This window comes from Camellia sinensis, chromosome 5 (genome assembly GCF_055761805.1).
Source record: "Camellia sinensis isolate YWXY chromosome 5, ASM5576180v1, whole genome shotgun sequence".
Lineage (NCBI taxonomy): Eukaryota > Viridiplantae > Streptophyta > Magnoliopsida > Ericales > Theaceae > Camellia > Camellia sinensis.
Genome location: NC_138965.1, coordinates 209,654,005 through 209,676,696, shown reverse-complemented (window position 1 = coordinate 209,676,696; position 22,692 = coordinate 209,654,005). Strand labels below are relative to the sequence as shown.

At 33.3% G+C, this 22,692-nt stretch overlaps 4 protein-coding genes across 33 annotated transcripts in view; 3 read left to right on the top strand and 1 right to left on the bottom strand.

Moving 5' to 3' along the window:
* Positions 1 to 730: 730 nt before the first annotated feature.
* Positions 731 to 1,516, top strand: LOC114297020 (uncharacterized). Its single transcript, XM_028241370.2, has one exon. The coding sequence runs from the start codon at positions 731 to 733 to the stop codon at positions 1,514 to 1,516; it is 786 nt and encodes a 261-aa protein (XP_028097171.2).
* A 1,635-nt stretch (positions 1,517 to 3,151) lies between these two features.
* Positions 3,152 to 10,029, bottom strand: AMSH2 (associated molecule with the SH3 domain of STAM 2). 29 transcript variants are annotated; one of them, XM_082867857.1, is made up of 9 exons: positions 9,769 to 9,998; positions 9,589 to 9,646; positions 7,893 to 8,054; positions 7,585 to 7,674; positions 6,523 to 6,585; positions 6,347 to 6,421; positions 4,885 to 4,947; positions 4,014 to 4,066; positions 3,152 to 3,575 (listed from the first exon to the last, which is right to left on the bottom strand). In XM_082867857.1, exons 2-9 carry the CDS (start codon positions 9,628 to 9,630, stop codon positions 3,401 to 3,403), a joined length of 723 nt encoding a protein of 240 aa, XP_082723983.1. In that variant the 5' UTR covers positions 9,631 to 9,646; positions 9,769 to 9,998; the 3' UTR covers positions 3,152 to 3,400. The 29 variants fall into 29 exon arrangements, with proteins under 29 accessions (XP_082723983.1, XP_028097142.1, XP_082723988.1 ...); XM_028241341.2 differs by having other exon boundaries at positions 7,893 to 8,168; positions 9,589 to 9,652; positions 9,769 to 9,888; XM_082867862.1 differs by having other exon boundaries at positions 7,893 to 8,163; positions 9,589 to 9,652; positions 9,769 to 9,882.
* Positions 10,030 to 11,175: 1,146 nt separating this feature from the next.
* LOC114297010 (2-methylene-furan-3-one reductase) lies at positions 11,176 to 14,145 on the top strand. Its single transcript, XM_082867856.1, has 3 exons — positions 11,176 to 11,644; positions 13,534 to 13,857; positions 14,024 to 14,145. The coding sequence occupies exons 1-3, from the start codon at positions 11,231 to 11,233 to the stop codon at positions 14,060 to 14,062; spliced, it is 777 nt and encodes a 258-aa protein (XP_082723982.1). The 5' UTR covers positions 11,176 to 11,230; the 3' UTR covers positions 14,063 to 14,145.
* A 3,872-nt stretch (positions 14,146 to 18,017) lies between these two features.
* Positions 18,018 to 22,692, top strand: part of LOC114297011 (carbonic anhydrase 2) — a 32,781-nt gene continuing 28,106 nt past the window's right edge. The window contains exons 1-2 of one of the 2 annotated variants that reach the window (XM_082867853.1): positions 18,018 to 18,282; positions 18,368 to 19,200. In XM_082867853.1, coding sequence (XP_082723979.1) covers positions 19,009 to 19,200 — 192 coding nt within the window. In that variant the 5' untranslated portion in view covers positions 18,018 to 18,282; positions 18,368 to 19,008. Of the gene's footprint in view, positions 18,283 to 18,367; positions 19,201 to 22,692 lie in introns of those variants that run through there. The other variant, XM_028241352.2, reaches the window with a different exon arrangement.

Genomic DNA, 22,692 nt, shown 5'->3' with positions numbered 1-22,692 from the left:
AATAAATCATGAAATCAATTAACAATTTTTAATGATATTAGAAATATGTTTTAATTAATAATTTAAATAATTTTATTATTATATAGAAGAATGATTATGAATTTTTTTTTAATTAATTCTGTTAAATAATTTTTTTAAAAAGAATATTTATAATTTTTTAAATTATATAAAATAATTTATATTTTAAACAAAACTAAGAAGGTGTATTTATAATTTATAATAGGTTGAGAATGATCGTGTTAAAAAAATAAAAGAAAAATAAAAGTCATACATTTCTAGAAGTTCAACTGATTAACATACGTGGCCGTGTGGACAAACCAGGCATGAAGAAATTTTTTAAGTTCTAATAACTACGACGTCGTCAAAACCAAAGGTCAAAACTTTGCAACACAAGTAATCTCTAATGCTTAACTAGTTAGGTTAAATACCAAATACTATATGCCCATCTGAACCCATAAACAAACAAGCAAACAAACAAATCTTGTGTCATTTTCTCATTACTTTCTTTGCCCCCAAACAACCCAAAAATAATAAACAAATAAAGTTTAGTCCGTTTAAACCAACATCACCCAAATTTCGTACTTGCTCTCTCTCAAACGCGTAGCCACCATACAACCCATATTTAATCCCAATCCACACATTTTTAGAACCAAAATCCATTCGAGTAAAAATTCTAGAGAGAGAAACACAACAAACCATACTTTTAGAGAGAGAGTACTAAGAATTGAAAATGCAGGCGAAGATAGAAGAATCAGAACTAACCTTGATTGAAGAAATCGGAGCTAAAGTTGCCGAAGATTTTAGCGGCAAAATCAAACTCAATGACCTAATCGAGAAATCAGCACCGTCGGATGAAGAATTTGAAGATGAAGACCATGATGATGACGACGACGAGGAATTCTCGTTTGCGTGTATAGGAACCGATGGATCGCCGATTTCGGCCGACGATGCGTTCCAGAACGGTCAGATCAAGCCAGTTTTTCCTTTGTTCGACCAGAGTCTTCTCTACGGCAGCGATTCGGACGATTTGCCTCGTCGATCTCCGAAGGTCTTCGTCGGAACAGAGGAACCTGAACCGGCCGAACCGGCCGGTCCGTACTGCAATTGGACCGGAAAAGCGGTCGAAGCCTCGGCGGAGGCTTGCAAGAAGAGCAATTCGACCGGGTTTTCGAAGTTCTGGAGATTTCGAGAACTCGTCAATCGAAGCAGTAGCGATGGAAGAGACGCGTTCGTGTTCTTGAACAAAGATTCGAATGGTGCGAATTTGAAGAAGAGCGATGGATCGTCGGAGAAGAAGATCGGCGCCGGAGAGACAAAGGTCGCCGGAGGGAAAGGGAAGGTGGTGAAGAAGGGGAAGAAAACGGCGCCGTTGTCGCCGCATGAGATGCATTATGTTAAGAACAGAGCGTGGAGAGAGGAGGATCGGCGGCGGTCGTACCTACCGTACCGGCCTGAGGGGTTTGGGTTCTTCACCAGCGTACATGGCGGTTTAAGCAAGAACGTACACCCGTTTTAAGCACAACTCGAGGCTTCATTATTTTATTTTATTTTTGGGTTGGAGTAATTTGATTAAAAAAAATTTTAAAATATTTTTTTTTCCGATGGATGTATATGAAAATTGACTGGGTTTAGGTGTATTTTTTTTTTAAATTTTTTTTTTAAAGTTTAATCTTGCACTTTTTACACATTTTGTACTCAAATTTATTACTTGTACATCCAGGGTATGGGAGTGCCCTAAAAAAAAACAGCACACAATTGTTATTGAATGGAGACAGAAATTCAAATGTAGCTCATTGGTTGTATTTACTTTTTTTTTTTTCTTTTTTTGAAAAACTTTAAAAGAGAGTTTTCATTGTTTTGTTTTCAAAAAAAATACAGAAAATAAAGATTTGTTTTGAGAATTAGGTTAAAAGTTAATTTTTTGGAACGTATAGAAAAGTAAGGAAATAATGTTATTCAAAATATGTTAAAAGTTAAAAAATAACTTTTAACGAAATTTCAAAATAAGCCAAAAAAAATAAAATAAAATGAAAAACATTTAAAAGATTGTTCATGAAGAATTTACTAAGTCTTCATTTGGGAAGAGTTAAAATAGTCTGATTTTTTAAACTATTTTAGTCTGATTTTTTTAGCCTCGTTTAGTTTTTATTTTTGACTTTTTTAACTTTTATAAAAGAAAAAGTTTAATAATTATGATTTAGAAGTATGACATTTTGTACTATTGACTTGTATAACCAATTTCACCTTTTGTAATTTTTTAGTCAAAAAAATCAAAACCAAACATAGCTTAAATGTAACTGTGCCTTTCACTCCATTGTTATAATATAATTTTTTATTGAAGAGCTTGTCTATATGATGGCAATAATCTCATAAAAATGGCTTCTCTCCGTAGTTATTTGGAATGATCTAAATAAATATATTTTTTATTTTTTTATAAAAAGATGTGTAAAAAAGTAGAGAGGTGATATGATGAAAAAAAGATAAAAAGATAGATTATTTTGTGTATGCCAAACTTGGCCTTAGTTTGACACTTTTTCTAAATAAAAGATTAAATTTTGTTTATTTATTAACCCAATAAATATTGAACCGAAAGATTTTTACTTTGATGTAATATTAATATTAGATTTGCAAGTAGACAAATTTAAACCATTAATTTACAAAAAAATACGAATGTAGCGAGCATCTAGAGCACAAACTTCATGCTCATTCAGACTAAACTGGAAAAAGCTTGTCCCATAACTCATATAGTCTAAAGAGAAATGCCAGAGACTTGTTGCCAAAAAATATGGCTTTGTTTGATTAGTGTTTTGAGATATTATTTTAAAAATAATTTTTTAGAGAGTTTAGAAAATTAAAAAATTTATTTAGATGCATATTTTGAAAATAATTTTATAGTTTAGAATGATTTGATATTTTTTTATTGTTTAATAGATGAGTTTGAGAGAAAATATATTTGAGGAGAGAGAAAAGAAAAAAAAATGATTGATTGATGAGTAATAGAGAGAAAAATTTAGATTTTTTTTAAAAAAAAAAATTTCAACCAAATATATTTTTAAAATTTTTTCTCTAAATACATATTTTGAGAAACAAAGGAAAAATTATTCACTTCATTTGGGCACGTGACAGAATAAACATCACATTGAGATCCGACTACAAATAAACAGGTCTCTATTACTTCACCCTTTTCAACCATATAGTGTTCATTTTGAGAACATACAGAGTGTTTATTTTGAGAACATATACTTAGGGTAGATGATCCACTACTGAAATACACCTGTGAAGAAAAAAAAACATTACACCTTCCAAGTCTTCTCGCAGTTTCATGCTAGTTCAACCATAAACATTAACATGCTTGACAATGCATATATAACCAACAGAGTTGCTGCAGATCACGGCTTCATCAACGCAAGTCACATATTTCAAACCTCAGATTTGGATTAACATAGACATTGGAGCAGTGATCGTATATGGGACTCCCATCGCTCGGTTCTCGATGAGGATGATAACCCGTCTCTTTGCACTCCTTTAAGATGTTCATCCCACTGGGGTCTGATAGCCTGAATATTCCATAGGCCCTGAAATATATCAATACCCAAAAGTGAACTGAAGGTGGTGAAATCCAGTTATGGTTCATTTGTAAAACAAAAGGCCATTTCGTCAGCCTCACAACAAATCTCGAAAGGCATTAAACATTTACCTATTTGGCTTTCGGTAATGAAAGTCAAAGATTTGGATAGATGGGAAATGAGATAAATTTCTCCCAACGCCCTTCAAATACTTGATGTGAGGCGGACATAAATATTTTTCGTATGTCTTTTAGATTGCAGTTAGGGTAGGGATCACATTGAATTAATGTGTGTTTTTCAAGGATGCAATTGATACATATTAAAAATTGGAACAAAAATGAAATAGGTACTATATTTTAGGGACCATTATGTAATTTATCCAAAAAACTATTGGTTTTTAAATCCAAGTATGCAAATACCAAACAACTTTGTGCAAACGTAACATACCTTGAGTTATCAGTGGGAGCCATGACAATGGCAACCGCCTCGGGTACCATCATCTGGAAAAGAAAAATTAAAAGTGAGAAAGGTAGTTAAAGAGCATGTGAGATAACAAAATTGGAAAGCTTGCATCCATAGCTCTTATAGGCAAAAAGGCATAGTTCAGCATAGCATGAATTGGAAACATAAAAGAGTGATACCAAAAAAAGGAAACATCTATTCCTAGGAGATGAAACAAACTGTAATACATGCAAAAAATGAAATAAACAAGTTTACTTGTGTAGAAAAGAATAGAACATTCAGTCAGGTTAGGTGTCCCAGTGGATTCAGATCATTGTATTACAAATTTAAGGTAGGTTACATTTTAGATCCATGTAGTTTGGGGTGAGTCTCAAAGACTTGCAGGATCCACTTGCACTCCACAGGGCCAAAACAAGCCATGTGGCCCTGAGTTATGTCTTTCCCACCAAATCCCAAATGCAAAATGGAAGTAAATTGAAATCAAATAAAAAGTCCAATTTGTCACAATTGAAATTGTAATGATGAAAGTGAAACTTGCCCCAAAATACAGACTACAGGATGTCAAGTGTAATTTATCCAAATTTTTTAAAATGCAGATAATGGAGATCTCTAGTTATAAATCCAGGTCTATTGGTCGACTAGATTAATCAAATTAGGACAATATGAAAGAACCTAGTGACAAGCTTAAGAAGTATTTTTTGAATATTTCCCCGCTTTGTTTTCAGCATGTGCCCGTGATGGGCTCCTGTTTTTCATAGTTCATATAGGATATTTTCTCCCGGAGTATAACACGAGATGAAAAATGCAGGTTCTCCCAAGACAGAAGGGCATTCGCTAAATACAAAATCAGTTTTACCTGATATGAAAACTGGGTGTGCAAATCAATTGATGACATGAAACATCTTTGAGAAGGATGTGTCTGATAACAGAAGCAAAATATTAGGTTTCTAAAGCACGAAAAAAGGAGAAACAAAAGAAAAACTAACTGATAACACTAATAGGATGAGTATGCAACATACGTTATGATTACTCCACTATAAGAAAGAAAAATAACAAGTTTGAATTCATTTTCCATTTTGTTGCTACTAGACAAGTGGTATGACAACATCCTTTACAGAAATTGAAGTTTTCACCAATTAACAAAAACAAATATGAAAACAATCCATGATTAAGCCCTGACTTGCAGATAATTTTAAGTGTAGCTGCATTTAAATGAGAACGACTCAAAATAATATCACTTTCATGGAATTACAAGTGAAAGTTGTGTCATGGGACACAACTCTCACTTGCTCCAACTTACACTTTCATGAAAGTGCAATTACTTTATGTCGTTTCCACTTAAATGTAATTTCCCCATTACTTTACAGGTGCTACCTCTTTTGTGCATTGGATAAAAATTAGGACTGTAAACTATAATAGCATTACTAACCAGTAGCTATAGATCAGAAAACCTTTTAAGTTAAGCATTCCAACTGAGGCAGACACTTGTATTCTATCTGATAGGCAGCCTAGCTGTGTTATTATCTGATATCAAGGCTAGTTGAGGGTTGACAGAATAACAACTCACATTTTCCGCTTCAACGGAATAAACAGTTATAATCAACTTTTTGGCCTACTAATGTAATGCATTCCCCCATTTTCATTTATTCAACATTATTTTTTCTTCTGGGTATTTAAGTCAGCATTATGTCATGTCACTATAATAAATCTGGCATTTAATTGAACACAGATGGGAAAATCAGATCATTTTGGTAACTCCATCATCTAACTTCACCGTTCAATTAAAAGTTCTTGGTTCAAGAGCTCCACCAAGGATTGTGTTCAGAAATTGAATTAACGTGAAGCCCCATTATTTGTGTATGCCACTGACTCTGGCTCAGCTTGTTCTAAGAGTTGGTGAATTTGTTTCTTTAATGCAATAAAATTCAAGCTGTCAAGCCATTTCTAAAAAATTATGTTCTTGATCACAATTATGAATTATTTATGTTTCATTGTTGTGCTCTAACAACCTTAAGAAAATTAATGTCCTGATCAGTGCCAAAGCTCCAAAAACATTCAAGCACTTAAAAAGAACCATGGGTTATTCACTGTTCATTAGTCAATTTTGTCAATCTTTATTGATGCTAATTTGTGGTAATTGATTCCAGCACCCTAGAATTTTTCATGCCTCTCAAATATTGGAAGCACATTATCAAGCCTTGGTGCAGATAAGTAGTAGAATATATATATATATATATATACATATATCCTGCAAAGCAAAACAATTGTAATACAATACAACCATCAAAGAAAAAAGAGATAGGAGCTGAAATGCATACATGGATCCATCCTACAGGATAAAGGGATTGTTCATTTTGTATGGCAAAAATCTCCTCCTCATTTAGAGCCAGACACTATAAATCAATACAATTAAATCAGCAGCTTGCAAAAATAACAAATGCAGGAAAATATACCATTAAATCAAGACAATAAATATAAGGACCAAAAAACATACAGAATCGGAAGTCGATTCTTGTTTGGGTATTATTAGAGTCGTTACGTAGAAAGTTCCACCTTTCTGGATAAAAAGCAAGAAGGAAACAAGACTTAGTTTTATAACTCAATAAAGTATTGTCTTCAACCTATTAGCACCCCAACACTAGAGGATAAATAATGCATGAAGACAGAGAGTGCTAAGCTACAAAATAGGGAAATGTATATATATATTTGTCTCTCGGGCCAAAACTTTATGCTGTAATGTCACATGAATTGTACTAAGCTTCAACAAGTACATCCAGAGATCCAAGGATCACTAGGCACAAATTAAAAATGTTGATGGTGATCCCGTAGGTGAATCACATTAAATGCTTTGTAAATTAAAGGGTTATACTAGATCAAATGTTTACTGGTAAACGGAAACTGACATGGAAAATTCCAAACAAGATCTATAAAATACAGAACTCAAATAGTTATGGCATTCAATAACATGTTGGCTAACGGAGTAGCAAGGGAAGTATCATTGTAATAGAACTGCTGGAAGTGATTGCAGAAACTTGAAAATTTGGAGGAGGGATGAGACCCAGGTTATCTATAATAAAATGATTTAATCACACTGCCGTTAAAAAAAATAAATTAGATGATAATAAGAATAATAGAATGTGCAATGGTGAATACAAGAAGCTAGCCAGCCACACAGAAAATTACTTATATACGAACAAGATAGAAACCTTTCTTTTCTTTTTCTCCTTTCATCAACCACCCTAGACTCACCCCACCATTTGGATGCCTTTTCACAACCCTTATGGCTACCTATTAGTCTAGAGTAGTCAAAAACCCTAATAAGGGTAGTATCCTAATCATAGTTGGAGAAACCCATCTTATAAAACAAATTTGAGGTTACATGCATCATGGCAGTGCGACATAAGGTGGTTACCTAAAACCAAAAGGGTTTGATAAAGCCATGGAATATATTGTTCCTTAAAGCAATCTCAAATGCCTCAAGTGCCATCTGAGGATTGACATACGGCTATGATTGGCCTTATTGTTATATTATGTACAGGCAAGAGCAAAATCTTACGAGAAAAGCACCAAGAACCCCACAGGTCTCCAAATCTTTGTCTGTGTTGTCTCTGGCAAGTGCAAGAAAATCCTCCATCAATTGTGCTGACTGAGAAAAAAGAAAAATCTAATAAATTAACCATTTGAATCCATAGCAAATGCATAAAGGTCCGAACCTTTACAGTTCCTACAAAACATTGCACAGAATTGCAAAATTGGTACAAAAGATATATGGCAGAGAAGTGCATGATTTATTACTGGCAATCGTAAATACCGTTACAATTTGGCAATATGAATAAAGCAATATAAAGTTCTTATGTTTCTTACTATATGTACATCTTTAAGGACTTTAGAAGCTGCCAATCCATCTGATGAAGAACCTGCTGAATCAGCACTTGTGATACGTGAAACTTCTGCAACATGTGGTATGCTGTGTATACAAGAAATTGTAGGAGAAGGCGAAGATTGTGTAACAGTATGCACGCCTTTCTGTAAACAATAGCTGGCAGCCATAAAAGGGATTGAACAAAGGGACTTGATTGGAAAGCCAACTATGCTAAAATCCACTGAAGATGCTGACCAAGGTTTTTCTCATTGACTATGCTGCAGGAGAGGTAATCTGGCTTAACATGGATACCAGTTACCAAAGCTACATGCTGATTATAATTTTATGCAGAAATATAGGAGTTTTGACTATCATAGGAAAGTGAACCAATTGAAAAACAAGGAAAAATTACGCATTCCGTTTTTTGTTTTCTGCCATGCCAGTCTTTGAGGGGTAATAAAGCCACAGTTAACAAGATATAGCTTGAAATGAAATTAGAATATTGTAACATTGTTTTGTTGTTTTGGAGATCACAAGGTCATGACATCGATGAACAAAGACCCTATCCTAGGATGTTCTAATCAAATTACATAGTTCAATTTCTAGCATAACTTTCTAAGCACAAATTCTAAGGGATGACTATAGTTAGGAGAATCAGGTTCCCTTATTCATCATGCGTGTAGCAATATGATATCTTTACATTTTTCTAGCACTTGTTTGTAACTCATTGGGCCATCTTTAGAGATAATATCAATGTTCCCCTCTTATTTGTTAAATCTTCCAAAGCAGTCTAGAAGCCAAAAATATACTCCAATTCCTAAGTCCAGGGTATCTTTTCTTCTGAAAGGCATATCTTGAAGAAAAACAAATAATAAAAAAGTAGCAATTCAATTGAGGACCATTTTGACCTCAAATCCCCTATTTCAACCAAAAAGAAAAATTAAATAAATAAAAATTAATTTCTAGTTTTCACAGATCAACTGAGTCGTCCAGCTTGTAAACTGAAGGAAAGCGAAGGGCTAAACCTAAAATGTTAACCAAACAGCAGTAAGAATAATTAAAATGGTTTTGATGAGCAGCGGACATATTTTTAAGCAGATAAATAGTTTGATTGGATAAAGTATGAATTACCTCCCAACTAATATTTCTGGAAATTGTTCCGGTTTTTATTGATATTATAGATAACTCTCTAAAGAGACAGAAAAAACAAATAATTGAAAATTGTTCCATAAGTTCACTAAAAATTTTAGAACTAAAATATTCAAATAAGCCTCTCTGAAATTCAAAAGAATTATAAAAAAAATTCAACCTGAGTTTACAGTTGGTCCCAGGAACCATTGGTAGCAAGGTAGTGTTTGGTTAACTGGAATTAAGTGGAATATAATGCTCATTCCATCAAATTGTCCATCCTTATGTTTGGCTGACTTAAAAAATGATAAAAATACATTGCAAATGGAATGATTATTCCATTCTATACCATTCCATCTCATTCCAAATAGAGCATAAGAGTTTAGAAACAAACCAGACCAGATATTTGAATAAGTTTAAAAAATACACAGAAATCAGAAATACATACATATAACAGCAGCTTAATATACATGGATTTTCAAGTGAAGATGCAATAGCCAATCTCATATAAACCACAACAATAACAAGAAGATAATGAAGAAGAAGGTAGGGTTTAAGAGAGAATTGTACCCTCAATATATAAATGGAAGATTTTTGTAGTGATTCTTTCATTCATGTGTCTAGAATTCTATTCCTAATTCAAAGAGGAAGAACAAGAATTAGAGGAATTGAATCGATCACCGGCTCTTACTTATAGAAAAATTTGGAAAACAAATCTACAAAATAGTTTTGAGAGAAAGAAAGAGAGACTCGCTGATGATCCAACACGCCAGGTACCAATTTGTAATATTCGTCACTTTTTCTTCTTCTTATTCTTATTCCTTTTTTTTTTTTTTTTTTCAGAAAATGAAAAAATTGTAAACCGGAAAAAGGCAAGTAAGTGAAAATAAGAATATTGTATTTTGGGAAATACTTTTTTTTTTTGTTTGTTTGTTTGTTTGCATCGACTACAAATTTATTTTGACTTTGTGAATTTGAAATTACTTTTTTCAATTGTCATTTATCTAAAATACTTTCAAAACCTCAGGTTAATTTGCTTTTTATTGTTATTATTAGTTCATTTTTGTTTTTAGTGTTTTTAAATTTTTTATCACGTAATTTTTAAATTGATCTTAAATTAGAAAGTTTTAAAAATATGTATACTGGTTGAGAAAAACCAACAAAATTAACTTCTTTTTTCTTTTTCTTTTTTTTCTCTTTTATCATTAGATGACCTTTTTCTGAAATTTATTCAATATTTTTAAATTTTTACATGTTTCTAGTACAAAATAATTTAAAATAAATAGAAAATTACAAATAAATAATAGGAACATAGGTATAACAATTACAAATAAGCATAGGAAACAATTTTATTTATAATAAGGGTTAAATAAAATTACAAAAAGATACAAATCTATTTTTTAATTTATCAATATACTTAATCAACTCGTCCTCTCTCTTCTCTTTTCTTTTTCCTTCCATGCTTTTTCCTGCCGATTGCCCTTCCATACTCTGCCTAGTCACCGGTCAACCTTCTACACCACCCTAGCACCACTCTTCGACACCTCAAACAAATATCTTTATATAGTGGGTATGGTATATTCCCAAACTAACCTAGTATAGATTTTTTTTTTTAGTGATTATTATGGAGATAAAAAAAAAAAAAAAAAGTCACTTTATACTTGATATAGAGAGTATTTGACGATGATTAACTTTGATTTATTTATTTATTTATGAATAATGATAGAAATCTTAAAAGTTTTATTAAAATTTTTATTAAATATCTTACATAGGTGTGAGACTCACACCATGTAAGTTTCATATAGATCTCATGTAAAACATTTAATAGAAATTTTAATAAAACTTTTAGAATTTTTAACATTTTTTTTTTATCACACATCAACCATTGAGGAACAGAATATATTCAACTACACAACATTTTCATTATATAAAATATTTTTTTACCTCCAATATTTTTTACATAATTTTTTTTTTTTTTTACTTCACTTATACTTTCTCATTATACTAATTCACAATTATTTTTTAAAAATAAAAAAGTCATGGGGGGAGAGGATGGCTCAGCTAGTGTGCGCATAAATTTGATGGAAAGGACAGGTGGCAGCACCATGGGCAAAATCAAACAAACACCATACAAAGAAACAGAGAGGTTGATGATATAAGCAGATAAAGCAGCTGAAGAACAGAACAGAACAGAGGAGAGCAAAAAAGAAGAATGGAAGCTATCCTCTCCTCCACTACTCTCTCACTGAGCCCCCTCCCCGCACATTCTCTCTCCTCATTTTCAGTCTCTAAACTCACAGTAACCACACTCAAAACAAGCCTCACCACTTCTTCCCAAAAGGGTTCCCTATCATCCCCTGTTTTGCCCCTCAGAGTATCCGCTAATTCCCAAGCTGCCCCTGCTACTTCCACTGAACCCACCACTAGCTCCTCTGTGCCCTCTCAGATGAAGGGTTGGGTCTATGGAGAGTACGGAGGAGTCGATGTTTTGAAGGTCGATTCGGGTGTTTCGGTGCCTCCGGTGAAGGATGACCAGGTTTTGATCAAGGTTGTTGCGGCTGCTCTGAACCCTGTTGATTTCAAGAGGAGATTGGGTAAATTCAAGGCCTCCGACTCGCCTCTTCCGGTGAATTTCTCTTCTTTTCCCCCTGTTTGTCATTGAGTTTTATTGAAGGGGAAACACCATAAACCTCGTAACTAAAAGAAAAATGGTATTCATAACTAAACAATAAAAAAAAATATCATAACTAAATACAACACAATAACATGAGACATAATAAAAAAACTCATGAGTTATAATTAAAATAATATCATAACAAAGGAAGAAAATTAGTTATAATTAAAGAAAAAGAGAGGTGCATATGGTACACCTTTTTAAAGGGTGTATATTAGAATTTCCCTTATTGAAATGTGTTAGAATATTAATTTTCTGTTCTTTTTTCCCTTGTTTTTATTGGTATTTTTTTTTTTATATATTGAAATGTGTTAGAATTTTGGAGATGCATCCTGTTTTGAGCTGTTGTGAGGTGTGCGGTTGAGTTGAGAAGTTCAACTCTGTAATTTTATTGGGCATAGTATATTTGATCCCTGTGTTCTATGTGTTTGATTATTTGTCTGAACTGTTTGTTTGTTTGTTTGTTTTTTTTTTTGGCCTAACATTCATGAAAGGCCATTTTGGAAAAATTGTGTGGGTATGGCCTTCTTAAGCCAAGGTGTGATTGTGGGTGTGGAACCATTTGATTTCTGCACAACATATCCAAACCAAAATCAATTGGTTATAGCCTTATAGGTATAAGAAACATTTAGACTATATGAACCACATTGACATAGAGATGTGATGTGGGACAAGTCTTTAACATTTTCTATATATGCAGCCCGGTTGCATGTGGAGCTAATACTTAATAGTAATGGATAAGACAAGAGAAACCGACCTGGCTGGGCAGAGACTAGACCTCCCAACTCCAATACTATGTTAGAAATTTGGAGAGACCTTTTTTTTTTAGATAGTAAATTTGGAGAGAACTTAAGACTACATGAACTAAGTCTAATTGATTTTAACTAGAGCGAACTAATGGCAATAGTTTAAAGGGGTAATTATTAAAATTGATAGTTCAGGTAAAGTGGTACAAGCATGCAAGAAGGCAAAGTGAATTTTTCTAAAGAATATATAAAAGCCATAAATGTGTTAGATCCAACCTATTACTGCAAATTAAATATTAATTTTATCAGACTTAGGAAACTGGGTACATAACATTAAATATTCTGTTGTTTGCCATATATGGAGGTGGTTTTTTTTATTTATTTTTCCTTCCTTCCTTTCCCCGCCAATTCCCCTATTCAATAACATGAATAATATATATGGGGATTCATTTTCCTATTCTAATAAAGTGTATGGAGTTGATCAATGGTCACACACACTCAAGATGAATTCAAGTCATACCTTTCATTTTTTGTGTTTCGTAGCATTGTTGATATCAGTATATATGGGCATATACATCTCAAAACTGTATTCTTAGGTTTGTAATAAATCTTTTTTATCAGTATTTCTATTCCTTGACCGGAAGTTGTGGAACAAGGAAAAATATATTGTTTGTGGAAACTTTGTTAACTGAATTTCCGCCAGCTGCTTGATCTGTGTGACTTTTAGGCCAAGTTTGGCATCTTCCAAAAAATCCAAAAAGTCAAAAAGTCACTATCCTATTTAAGTCACATCATCTTATTTAAGTCACATCACCTCTCTAACACATCACTTCAAACCCAACCCAAATCCAACCCATATTTCATAAAAAGTCAAAAAGTGCACTTATTTAGTCTTCCCAAACTTGGCCTTAGTTTGCATACCAAGTGGCTTTGGCATCCTCCATGGTTGATTTTGTTTGAATTTAATTGCTGAACAAAGGTTCTTAAGTCAAGAATTATGACTCATTCATCTATTGTTTCTGCTAGTTGAGTTGTCAAGCTTCACCATTCCGAGGTTTTTAGTTCACCTATGACACACAGTTTGTTGTGGTACAGACAGTTCCAGGCTATGATGTTGCTGGCGTGGTGGTTAAAGTCGGCAGCCAAGTAAAGAGCCTAAAGGAAGGAGACGAAGTATACGGGAACATAAACGAGAAAGCACTTGAAGGACCTAAGCAATTCGGGTCTTTTGCAGAGTACACTGCTGTAGAGGAGAAGCTATTGGCTCTGAAACCGAAGAATCTTGATTTTGCTCAGGCAGCTGGTCTTCCCCTTGCAATTCAGACTGCCTATGAAGGCCTTGAACGGTCAGGGTTTTCAGATGGAAAATCTATCCTCGTTTTGGGGGGGCCTGGTGGAGTGGGATCCCTTGTAATTCAGGTATGTTTTTGTTATAGTTCAGTTTCTGTTGCCTGCTTTGATACATCATGGAATAATCAAACGAACAAGTTGGCAATCAATCACATATAATTCCATAAATCAATTATACATTCTTGAGATTTTTGTCATGAATTGATAATCTATATATTCTCCCAATTATTATTAGGGCATGGTCAAACGATCAAAAAAGAGACGATCGGGTTAGTTCGTCAATAAATCTCATATATGTCTTCTAATGCCACGTTTGATTCGCAGTCGTATAGGACTATTTCCTCTCAGTAAAGTTATCCCATGTTTTGTTCACATTTTGTTCCCCATGATAACTTATCCCAGGAACCTTATGCTGGATTATTTTGTGGGAGTATTTTTGTCGAGGGAAGGCAGGACAACTTTTTCCATGATAAAGCTTGCAAAATAACTAAAATACCCTCCTTGTTATAGCTTACCTTACCTCATCCTATTTGCGAACCAAACATGACCTAGTTGACAAAATTGGCATAACAACATTAGCTTTAGACCTCAGATATATAGTTGGATGATTGCAATTTTATGCATTTGTTATTTATTTCTCAAACTATTTATGTGTGTGTTTTTAATGAGGCAGCTAGCAAAACATGTATTTGGTGCTTCAAGAGTTGCAGCAACTTCCAGCACTGGAAAGTTGGAGTTGCTGAAAAGCTTGGGTGCCGATTTGGCCATTGACTACACTAAGGAAAACTTCGAAGACCTTCCGGAGAAATTTGATGTGGTCTACGATACAGTTGGTGAGATTATATAACAATTACCAATTTCCTTAAAAAACAAGATAATACCTTATTTCTTTTTGTTTTTATTGTTTCAAATATGATTTTTCTCTAATGGTGAAGCGAAGGATAGCAAAGTCAATTTGTGACTCGGACTCTTAAAGTAAATGGTTGAGTCATAATGTTGATAAATAATCGTTGTTTAGTCGTTAGTGTGATCATGTCATTACTGACATATCTTAACCAATTGAGTAAACTAAGATACACCAGGATATTATGTTTTCCTGAAAATAAAAAAAATAAAAAAAGTAAACAGAAAATGAAAACACAACCGCATTATAACTAAATGTTGCTTAGTCATCAGTGTGATCATAGCAAAATTGAAAATTTTCTTAACCAATTGAATAAACTAAGATACAGGATGGTATTGTGTTTTTCAGAAAATGAAAACACTACTAAACAAAGTGTCCTAAATTTAATAAAATATGGTAGCGGGATTTGCTTTGACATTAACCTCGCGGAACATTGCCTAATGTTGTGTTTGGTTGGGGGATTTGGGGAGGGATTTGGAAAGGGAAAGGGAAAAGGTGTGCGAAACTATATAAAATGTAGGCATGATTTATTCACATTTCACCTACCTTTTCCATTTTCCTTTCCAAATCTCTTCCCAAATCCCTCAACCAAACACAACATAAGTGACCCTGACCTTTTCGAAAACCATGTCATAGTCATGGATGTACCATGTTTGTTGTTCTACCTTCAGTGGTTCTAGAAATGCTGTTTGGAAGTACCTTATAGGATGTCTCCTAGTTTGTTCCAAACTTAAGCTCTGCTTAGTGATATTTGTTGGGCTTGTCAATTGCTTTTTAACAGCTTATTTGTTGACTTTTTTCATTTTAGCGAACTTTTTTTCATTTTTTTTTAACAGGAATTAGTTTTCAGATGCTTTTAGACTAGTAGAACTTAAAAAGTAAAAAATCTTGACAAAAATATTGAATTTTTTTTTTTACTAAATACAAAAAAGTTCATCAAAAATGTGACTTATTTAGTTGCCAAACACATATGAGATATTAGGGGTGGGCGCGGGTCGGTTGCGGCCACGAAACTTCCAATCCGCCATCCGTCCGCCAGATTGGCGGATTGAAGAAAATCAATCCGCATCCGTCCGCCAATCCGGCGGATGTGGATTGAGCGGATTGGCGGTTTGGCGGATGGATGCGAATCGGTTTGGCGGTTTAAAATTTTATAAATTTTCAACATAATTCAACTTGTGCACTTCCTTAAAAAAAAAAAGAAAAAAAAAAGTATTACAGTCAATGACTTAAAAAAGTATTACAATCACTGTATGCCTTATCCAAAGAAAGAAAGTTTGAAACTTTAGAATAGCACGATCACTGTATGCTTCATCCACATATTACAATTACAGCATGATTCATCCCTATAAAGTATTACAATCTGTGATTCTTAAAATATAATAACAATTCAAACCACCAAAACCATAAAAGAGCAGTAGTAGAGATTGAATGTCTCTATATTGTTACATCTACATATGTTTTTTAAAACAAAAATCAACCAGCATATATCATATTTTTTATTTATTATTTTTAGAGTTAGATTTAAAAACTAAAAAATATAGATGAATAATATGTTTATTTTTTTCAATTCAAAAATATATTCAAGTTGAAAACTTTTTTTCAACAGAATATTTAAACTCTTTTTCAATTGAAAACACAAACATAATATTTAAACAAATTGAAAATACAAAGTCTTATAAATTACTACAGGTGCTCGCGATTTGACGGTTTGGCGGTTCGGTTGCGGCCAAAAAATCTCAAATCCGCCATCCGTCCGCCAAATTGGCGGATTGGAGAAAATCAATCCGCAACCGTCCGCTCATCATCACGCATCCGTCCAAAATGCGGCGGATCGGTTCGGTTCGGTCGGTTTTGGCGGATCGGTATATCCGCTGCTCACCCCTATGAGATATAATGTTTGCACACTAGTTTGCATTTGTAATATCCAAAAGTAACGCTACTGTTGTCAAACAAAATTTTCTTTTTTGCTGCATACTTTTCCGCAATCTAATTTTTGAAACAGAGTTGATAACAAAACAAAGCACTTTCTCTGTTTCTGTAATAACAGGGCAGGGCGATAAGGCAGTGAAGGTGGTGAAGGAAGGGGGCAGCGTAGTGGTCCTAACTGGTGCTGTCACGCCACCCGGTTTCAGATTTGTAGTCACTGCCAGCGGAGCTGTCTTGGAAAAACTAAATCCGGCTCTTGAAAGTGGGAAGGTGAAGCCGGTGGTTGATTCCAAGGGACCGTTCCCATTCACCAAGGTTGTTGAAGCTTTCTCTTACATTGAAACAAACCGAGCTACTGGGAAGGTGGTTATATATCCAATTCCATGAGAAAAAACCATTTAGAATTAGTATTATTAGCCCAATTTAGCTTTTGAATTTGAGAACTTATCTGAGTAGAGATTATCAGAGGCAACAAATGTTTTAGTGTATAAAGTACATGAATTTTGTGCACAAAAGCGATGAAATTTATGAATCTATGCAAGGCAATAATCTGTTACTAAACCTGATGGGCATAATTTTTAATACATGTGTAATGTAGAGTAAAATCTCACAACCTATATATAGGGCTTATTTGGTGATAAGTTGAAAGTTGATAACTAGATTGCACTGCACAAGTCAAAAATATTGTTTTCAAGTTTTCAAAATAATAAACTTTTTTTTGATTTATTAAGTTGTTTTTAACTAATAAACTATAAGTTGAAGCTGTATCAAATAGTTTGGACAAATTTTCAAAATAAAATAAAATATAATAAATTTTATAATTTTAATATAATTACATCGACCTTTATTTTAGTAAAATTAAAAGGGCAAGGATTAGAACTAGAACTAGTTAGATGGTTGGTACGAAGGCATGAAGATAAAACAAGATAAAATATATGAATTCATATTACTAACCAACTAATTACTAATGAAAATACAACTAAGTGTATGTGAATTAAAACGTTAAGGAAATCTAATGCAATTATGTCAAAATTGTAAAATTTATTGTATTTTCTCTAAATCTTTAGAAGTTTACTGTAATTTACCCAAGAAATTAACATTTTGGTCCATCCAAAAATTATATAATCTTACTTTGGTCCATCTAAAACCTAAATAATTTTTATTTTTTTTAGTAAATTATATAATTTACTTTGGTACAGTGGGCTGATCTCAAAGAAGGCTGTTTGCCTTTGAATCATTTCTTCTTTTATATTTATTTATTTAATTTTTTTTTATATACGGTAAACCAGTGCACACAGCTTGAGATGAGGTAATCTACAACAAGCGATTCTCATCTGAAGAGAATGAAGCACTCCTTAATTCACATTTCGCTTTCTTTTATCCAATCTTGGTGAGTTCTCCGGAATATATAAATATTCTTTGATTTTGTCCCTATTATTAGAGATGACTGACTAGTATGGTTCATGTCATCATCAATCAATCCCATCCCCAAAAATTTTGAGAAAATAAAAAAATCTTTATCTTAATAGTGTCTCAATTTGTGATTCAACATCTCTCTACTGGAACATGGTGTATGAGACTCCATTTTGGCAGCTCTGTACCTAATTCTTCACTCTCTAAATTTTGGGGAAGCTAATTCTCAAGTCCTAACTCCTTCTTAGGTATTCTCTCCCTCTCCATATATATCTTCATTCGCCTCATATGAAAGGATTATATCAAATTTTATAATCAATTTTGTGTTTTTAGATTTTTATCAATCAATGCTACATGGAAGAATTATTTTCAGAGGGCAAAGGGGGAGTCAGGAACCCCGACCTCATGAGTAATACGCAATTTAAATAACGGAAAATTTTAATTGTTTGAAATTGTATGTCAATGCAATACAATAATGGTAGTGGGAATTCAATGTGTTTGACCCAAACTCCATTTTTGTTTGAAATCATGTTTGAAAGTTCAAACCCCACTTGTATTAGTATTTTTATTATTCAAGTACTCTTTAAGTTCGATTATATTAAGATTGCATTCTTCCTTTGAATTAGTAAAAAATAGTCAAAATTTTTGTAGAGTAATTATTCAGCAGTCTTGAAGTATCATATGATATTGTCTATGTAGTGTTTACAATTAATGACGTAATTAAAAACTTTACAGGGGAAATAAATATTGTTGAACCATGTAATTAGGAAAATAAAAAAGGATTCACCAAGTATATTTTGTAGTTTTTAATTTACTAACAACGTCACATAAATAGTACCACATGATACTCTAAAACTAGTTAATAATTTTCTAAAGAGATAGTGTTTGGTTTAATAAAACGAATGTGGATTGCAGTGAAATGATCATTTCTTTATAATTTTAATGACCATATGATAATTCTTCTGTAATTTCTCATGGATGTTTCAACATCCAATACAACTTTAGTAAATTTCACTTTTCTTCTTCTTCTTCTTCTTTTGCGTGTGTGTGTGTGTGTGTGTGTGTGTGTGTGTGTGTGTGTGTGTGTGTTTATAAAGCAGTTGGTAGAGGTCACCATGGCTGGAAAACTCAGAAAGTGCATGTTATGTTGTTCAAGTAAGGTCACGGTAAGGTTTCTGACTATTCCATTAGAGAGTTGAATTTCTTGCTCAAGTATGAATAAAACTGTGTAATTGCTCTTATCACTTTTTTTATTTTGGAGAGATATCCAAATTGCAGAAGAAAAAAAACATTTACTAAAATATTCCAATTGTGTTATAATCTTCTTCAATTTCCTTATAACAAATACAGTAGAGTATCCTTGATGTAGAAACTTCTAGTTATATCAGTCTCACATCCCTAGAAACCTTTTCATATATTGGGTACGCAGCGTGAATTCTGATAAATATTGAACAGTAACTACTCAACCACAAACTAAGGATATTTTTGATGTTTTATAGTTATGCCTTGTTACCTAATATTTTGTATTTAAAGTGCAGTATTTTTCTAGATCATGTACATGGCCTTATTCTTTGGTAAACCATGTAAATTTTTGTATTTTTGTGTATTTGATTTAGATTCTTATTTTATTCCTAATTAGGTGTATCAATTATTAACAACATATTCTTATTCACCCTATTAAATAGTGTTTTGTATCTTTTTATAGATATAAATACCAAACAACTTGGAAGAAACTTATGGATTATAATATGGGTTTTGCTCTAACCAAAACTATTCCATTGTTTGCTCCAATAATGACCCTTTTTTTGCTTTTTTAAATTTATTTCTTCTATATTCCAATCACTATGGTCAATTATTAATCACTATTTAAATAATTTTATTATTTATATCTTGAACATGAACAACTTTATCTAGGTCACGTAAAGTATACAAAATATCAACTTAATTGCATAGACATCAAAACTCTCATCTTGAATTTTTTTGGATAAGCAAGTCATATTATAACCAAAAAAGAAAGATATATAATGAAATTCAATACACATCTTTTGTAGGGAGAATAAACATAAACAAAAACAAACTACTCCCTCAAAAGAAACAAACTAAGCCTATAGACGACAAACACAACATACACAACAAAGGATTCAAAATTTCCCTCTAGCACTATTCAAGTAATGAAGTTTCGCTTTGAGTTTTCTTCTGTTATCCTCCTTTGTAGTCTCCCCATTAATGGGATCACTTGGAGATAGACACCTTCTACTTTTTAGGCTCTTCGTTTGACACAACAACTCTTGATTTAATTCTCCATTCCCCAACTCTCCCATATCATATGATTCAAGGACATCAAAAGTATTAGATGTTGATGGAGTGAAACGCTGCGTCTCTCCCTCTTTGTTTATCACTGTCGTTGAACCTTGCCCATCATCTCTCCCTTTTTTCTTCACCACTTCCCACGTAGTCGGAACTTGTATGTTAGTCTCCTTGACTCTCCACTCTTGTTTGGAAGATGGAGGGTTCAAAGTCTTTGGCTTTTGAGGACACAAATTAGTGGTATGACCAAAAGTCTTACGAACATCACACCTTTGAGGCTTCCATGGAACCTCAACTTGAATCTCATATGGGTCACCATAACCAAGATTTATTTTGAAAGACTCAGGGATCTCTTTATTTGCTGGCACTTCAATACATATTCTCGCAAACGTAAGTCTGCTTCTCTTGAACGTAGGCTCATCCAAATAAAGAGGAGTTCCCATGATGCTAGCAATGTAATCCAAACCTTCTTCAGTCCAAAGCTCCAAAGGAACATTATACAACTTCACCCACAACGGCACACTCGAAAATTCACACTTTGTTAGTTTTAGTCCAAGTTGTCATTTTTTAACAACAATCAATCTAGCCCCAACGTAATAGGGGCCATCTTCCAAAATTTTGTCTATAGCCTCTTCAGTTTTTACTTTAAAAATAAAAAATCCATTATTAATGGAGACACCATCTTCAAGCAAATTTCCCAGAAGTTTCTCTGCCCAAGTTTTCACATAATGGAAAGAAAATCTTTTATCTCTCATCTTGAGTTGGAATGGAAAATGATGAAACAGTTTAACTGATGATACAGTTCGTGATGATAGAACGGGTCGGACTGATCCACGCTCCTTAAGCCTATGTCCGAATGACCAAGCCCACCTGAAGACCTGCACAAGAGTTCAACGGGGAACAGGGAGTCCCCCAGCGAACCCTCCGACGAGCAAGTTAGAGAGAGAGAAGTGGAGTGTAGAGATGGTGTAGAGATAGAAAAGTTTAACCTTCTTCATGTTTTCGACGTCTGCTTATATCCTCTAGTAATTATTTCGTTGTCCCTTCCGACTTGTCACCTTGGCCGAAAGTCTATGCTGTAACTTACCATGTTCAGGGTGAGGGCGTGTCGTCCCAACGGAGAGGGGTTATCGCAATAAATGTTGTAAGGGGCTTCATTAATGGCAATGTGCCATAGCAATAGCTTTGCAGATCTTTGTTTATTGATGTGGCTTGCCCTTCTCTTGCCATGTGTCTTGATGCCATTGGCTCTTATTGCTGTATGGGTCTTCAGCAGTGCTGGGCTTCATTAATTGAATCATGTATTGGGCCCTAAGTAGTAAGCTTGAGTTATTCATAATGGGCTATAGTTTTTGTGGGCCTACCCATGTCAGAAAACAATATAATACATATATGAAACAGTTGATGATTAAGAAGTTTTATACTTTTACATTTTCCAAGTTGCATTACTTAATTTTCTAATTCTCGGTTCAATGTCTTGAAAATATTTTCTTCAGTTCCTAACTTTGAAGTTTTCCTCAAAACACAACTATGTTTATTTGGGGTAGTCAACTTCTGGACAGGCTAGTCACAACATATATTGTTGTTTTCTACACAAACCACAGTCAATCAATTAGATTCGAGACTTTGAATTGTTACTATATATAATTAATTAATTAATTAATGCATGTGAAGACCCAAAAAAAAGAAATATAATGCATGCATGTAGAGATTGGGAGTTGACTCTGATGCCCAAAATGGCCTCCACAATTTGGCTTGAAATTTACCTACTCCTATCCCTTTTTTATTTTTTATTTTATTTTATTTTATTTTATTTTTATCTGTAAGAGAGTGGTCTTAGATTCACACATGTATGAAGGTTTTTTTCGAAATGGTTGGTTGGTCAATTAAAAATAGAAAAAATGTTTGAAAATTTTAAAAAAATTTCTCACAATTCAATCCATATGATTTGACAAGTATTAATTTTTAATTAATTATACATTCAATTATATGAGATTTACTATCCTCGTTACATCATTATAGATGCATTCATAAATATAAAATGTTAGTTTCTAGCATTGTAAAAATAGAATCACAATCTAATTTGCTTTATTGGTTCACTTTGGTTTTGTGGTCTATCCATGTTTGTCATTATGTTCAAGCTGCAAACCAATGTGTGTGGTCCAGATGCTCCCTTCTTAACTGTTCCTACCTACAATAGTCACATCAAATGATAAAGTACTCTGAAAATAAAATGCATAATGTATGTTTAAATTTACAAAAATGCCTCAGACCCCAGTGGGGGTCACTGGGGGTCATGTCTGTTGCTCTCCCATTGGCCAAAACAAAAAACTATTTTTTTTTTTTTTTTT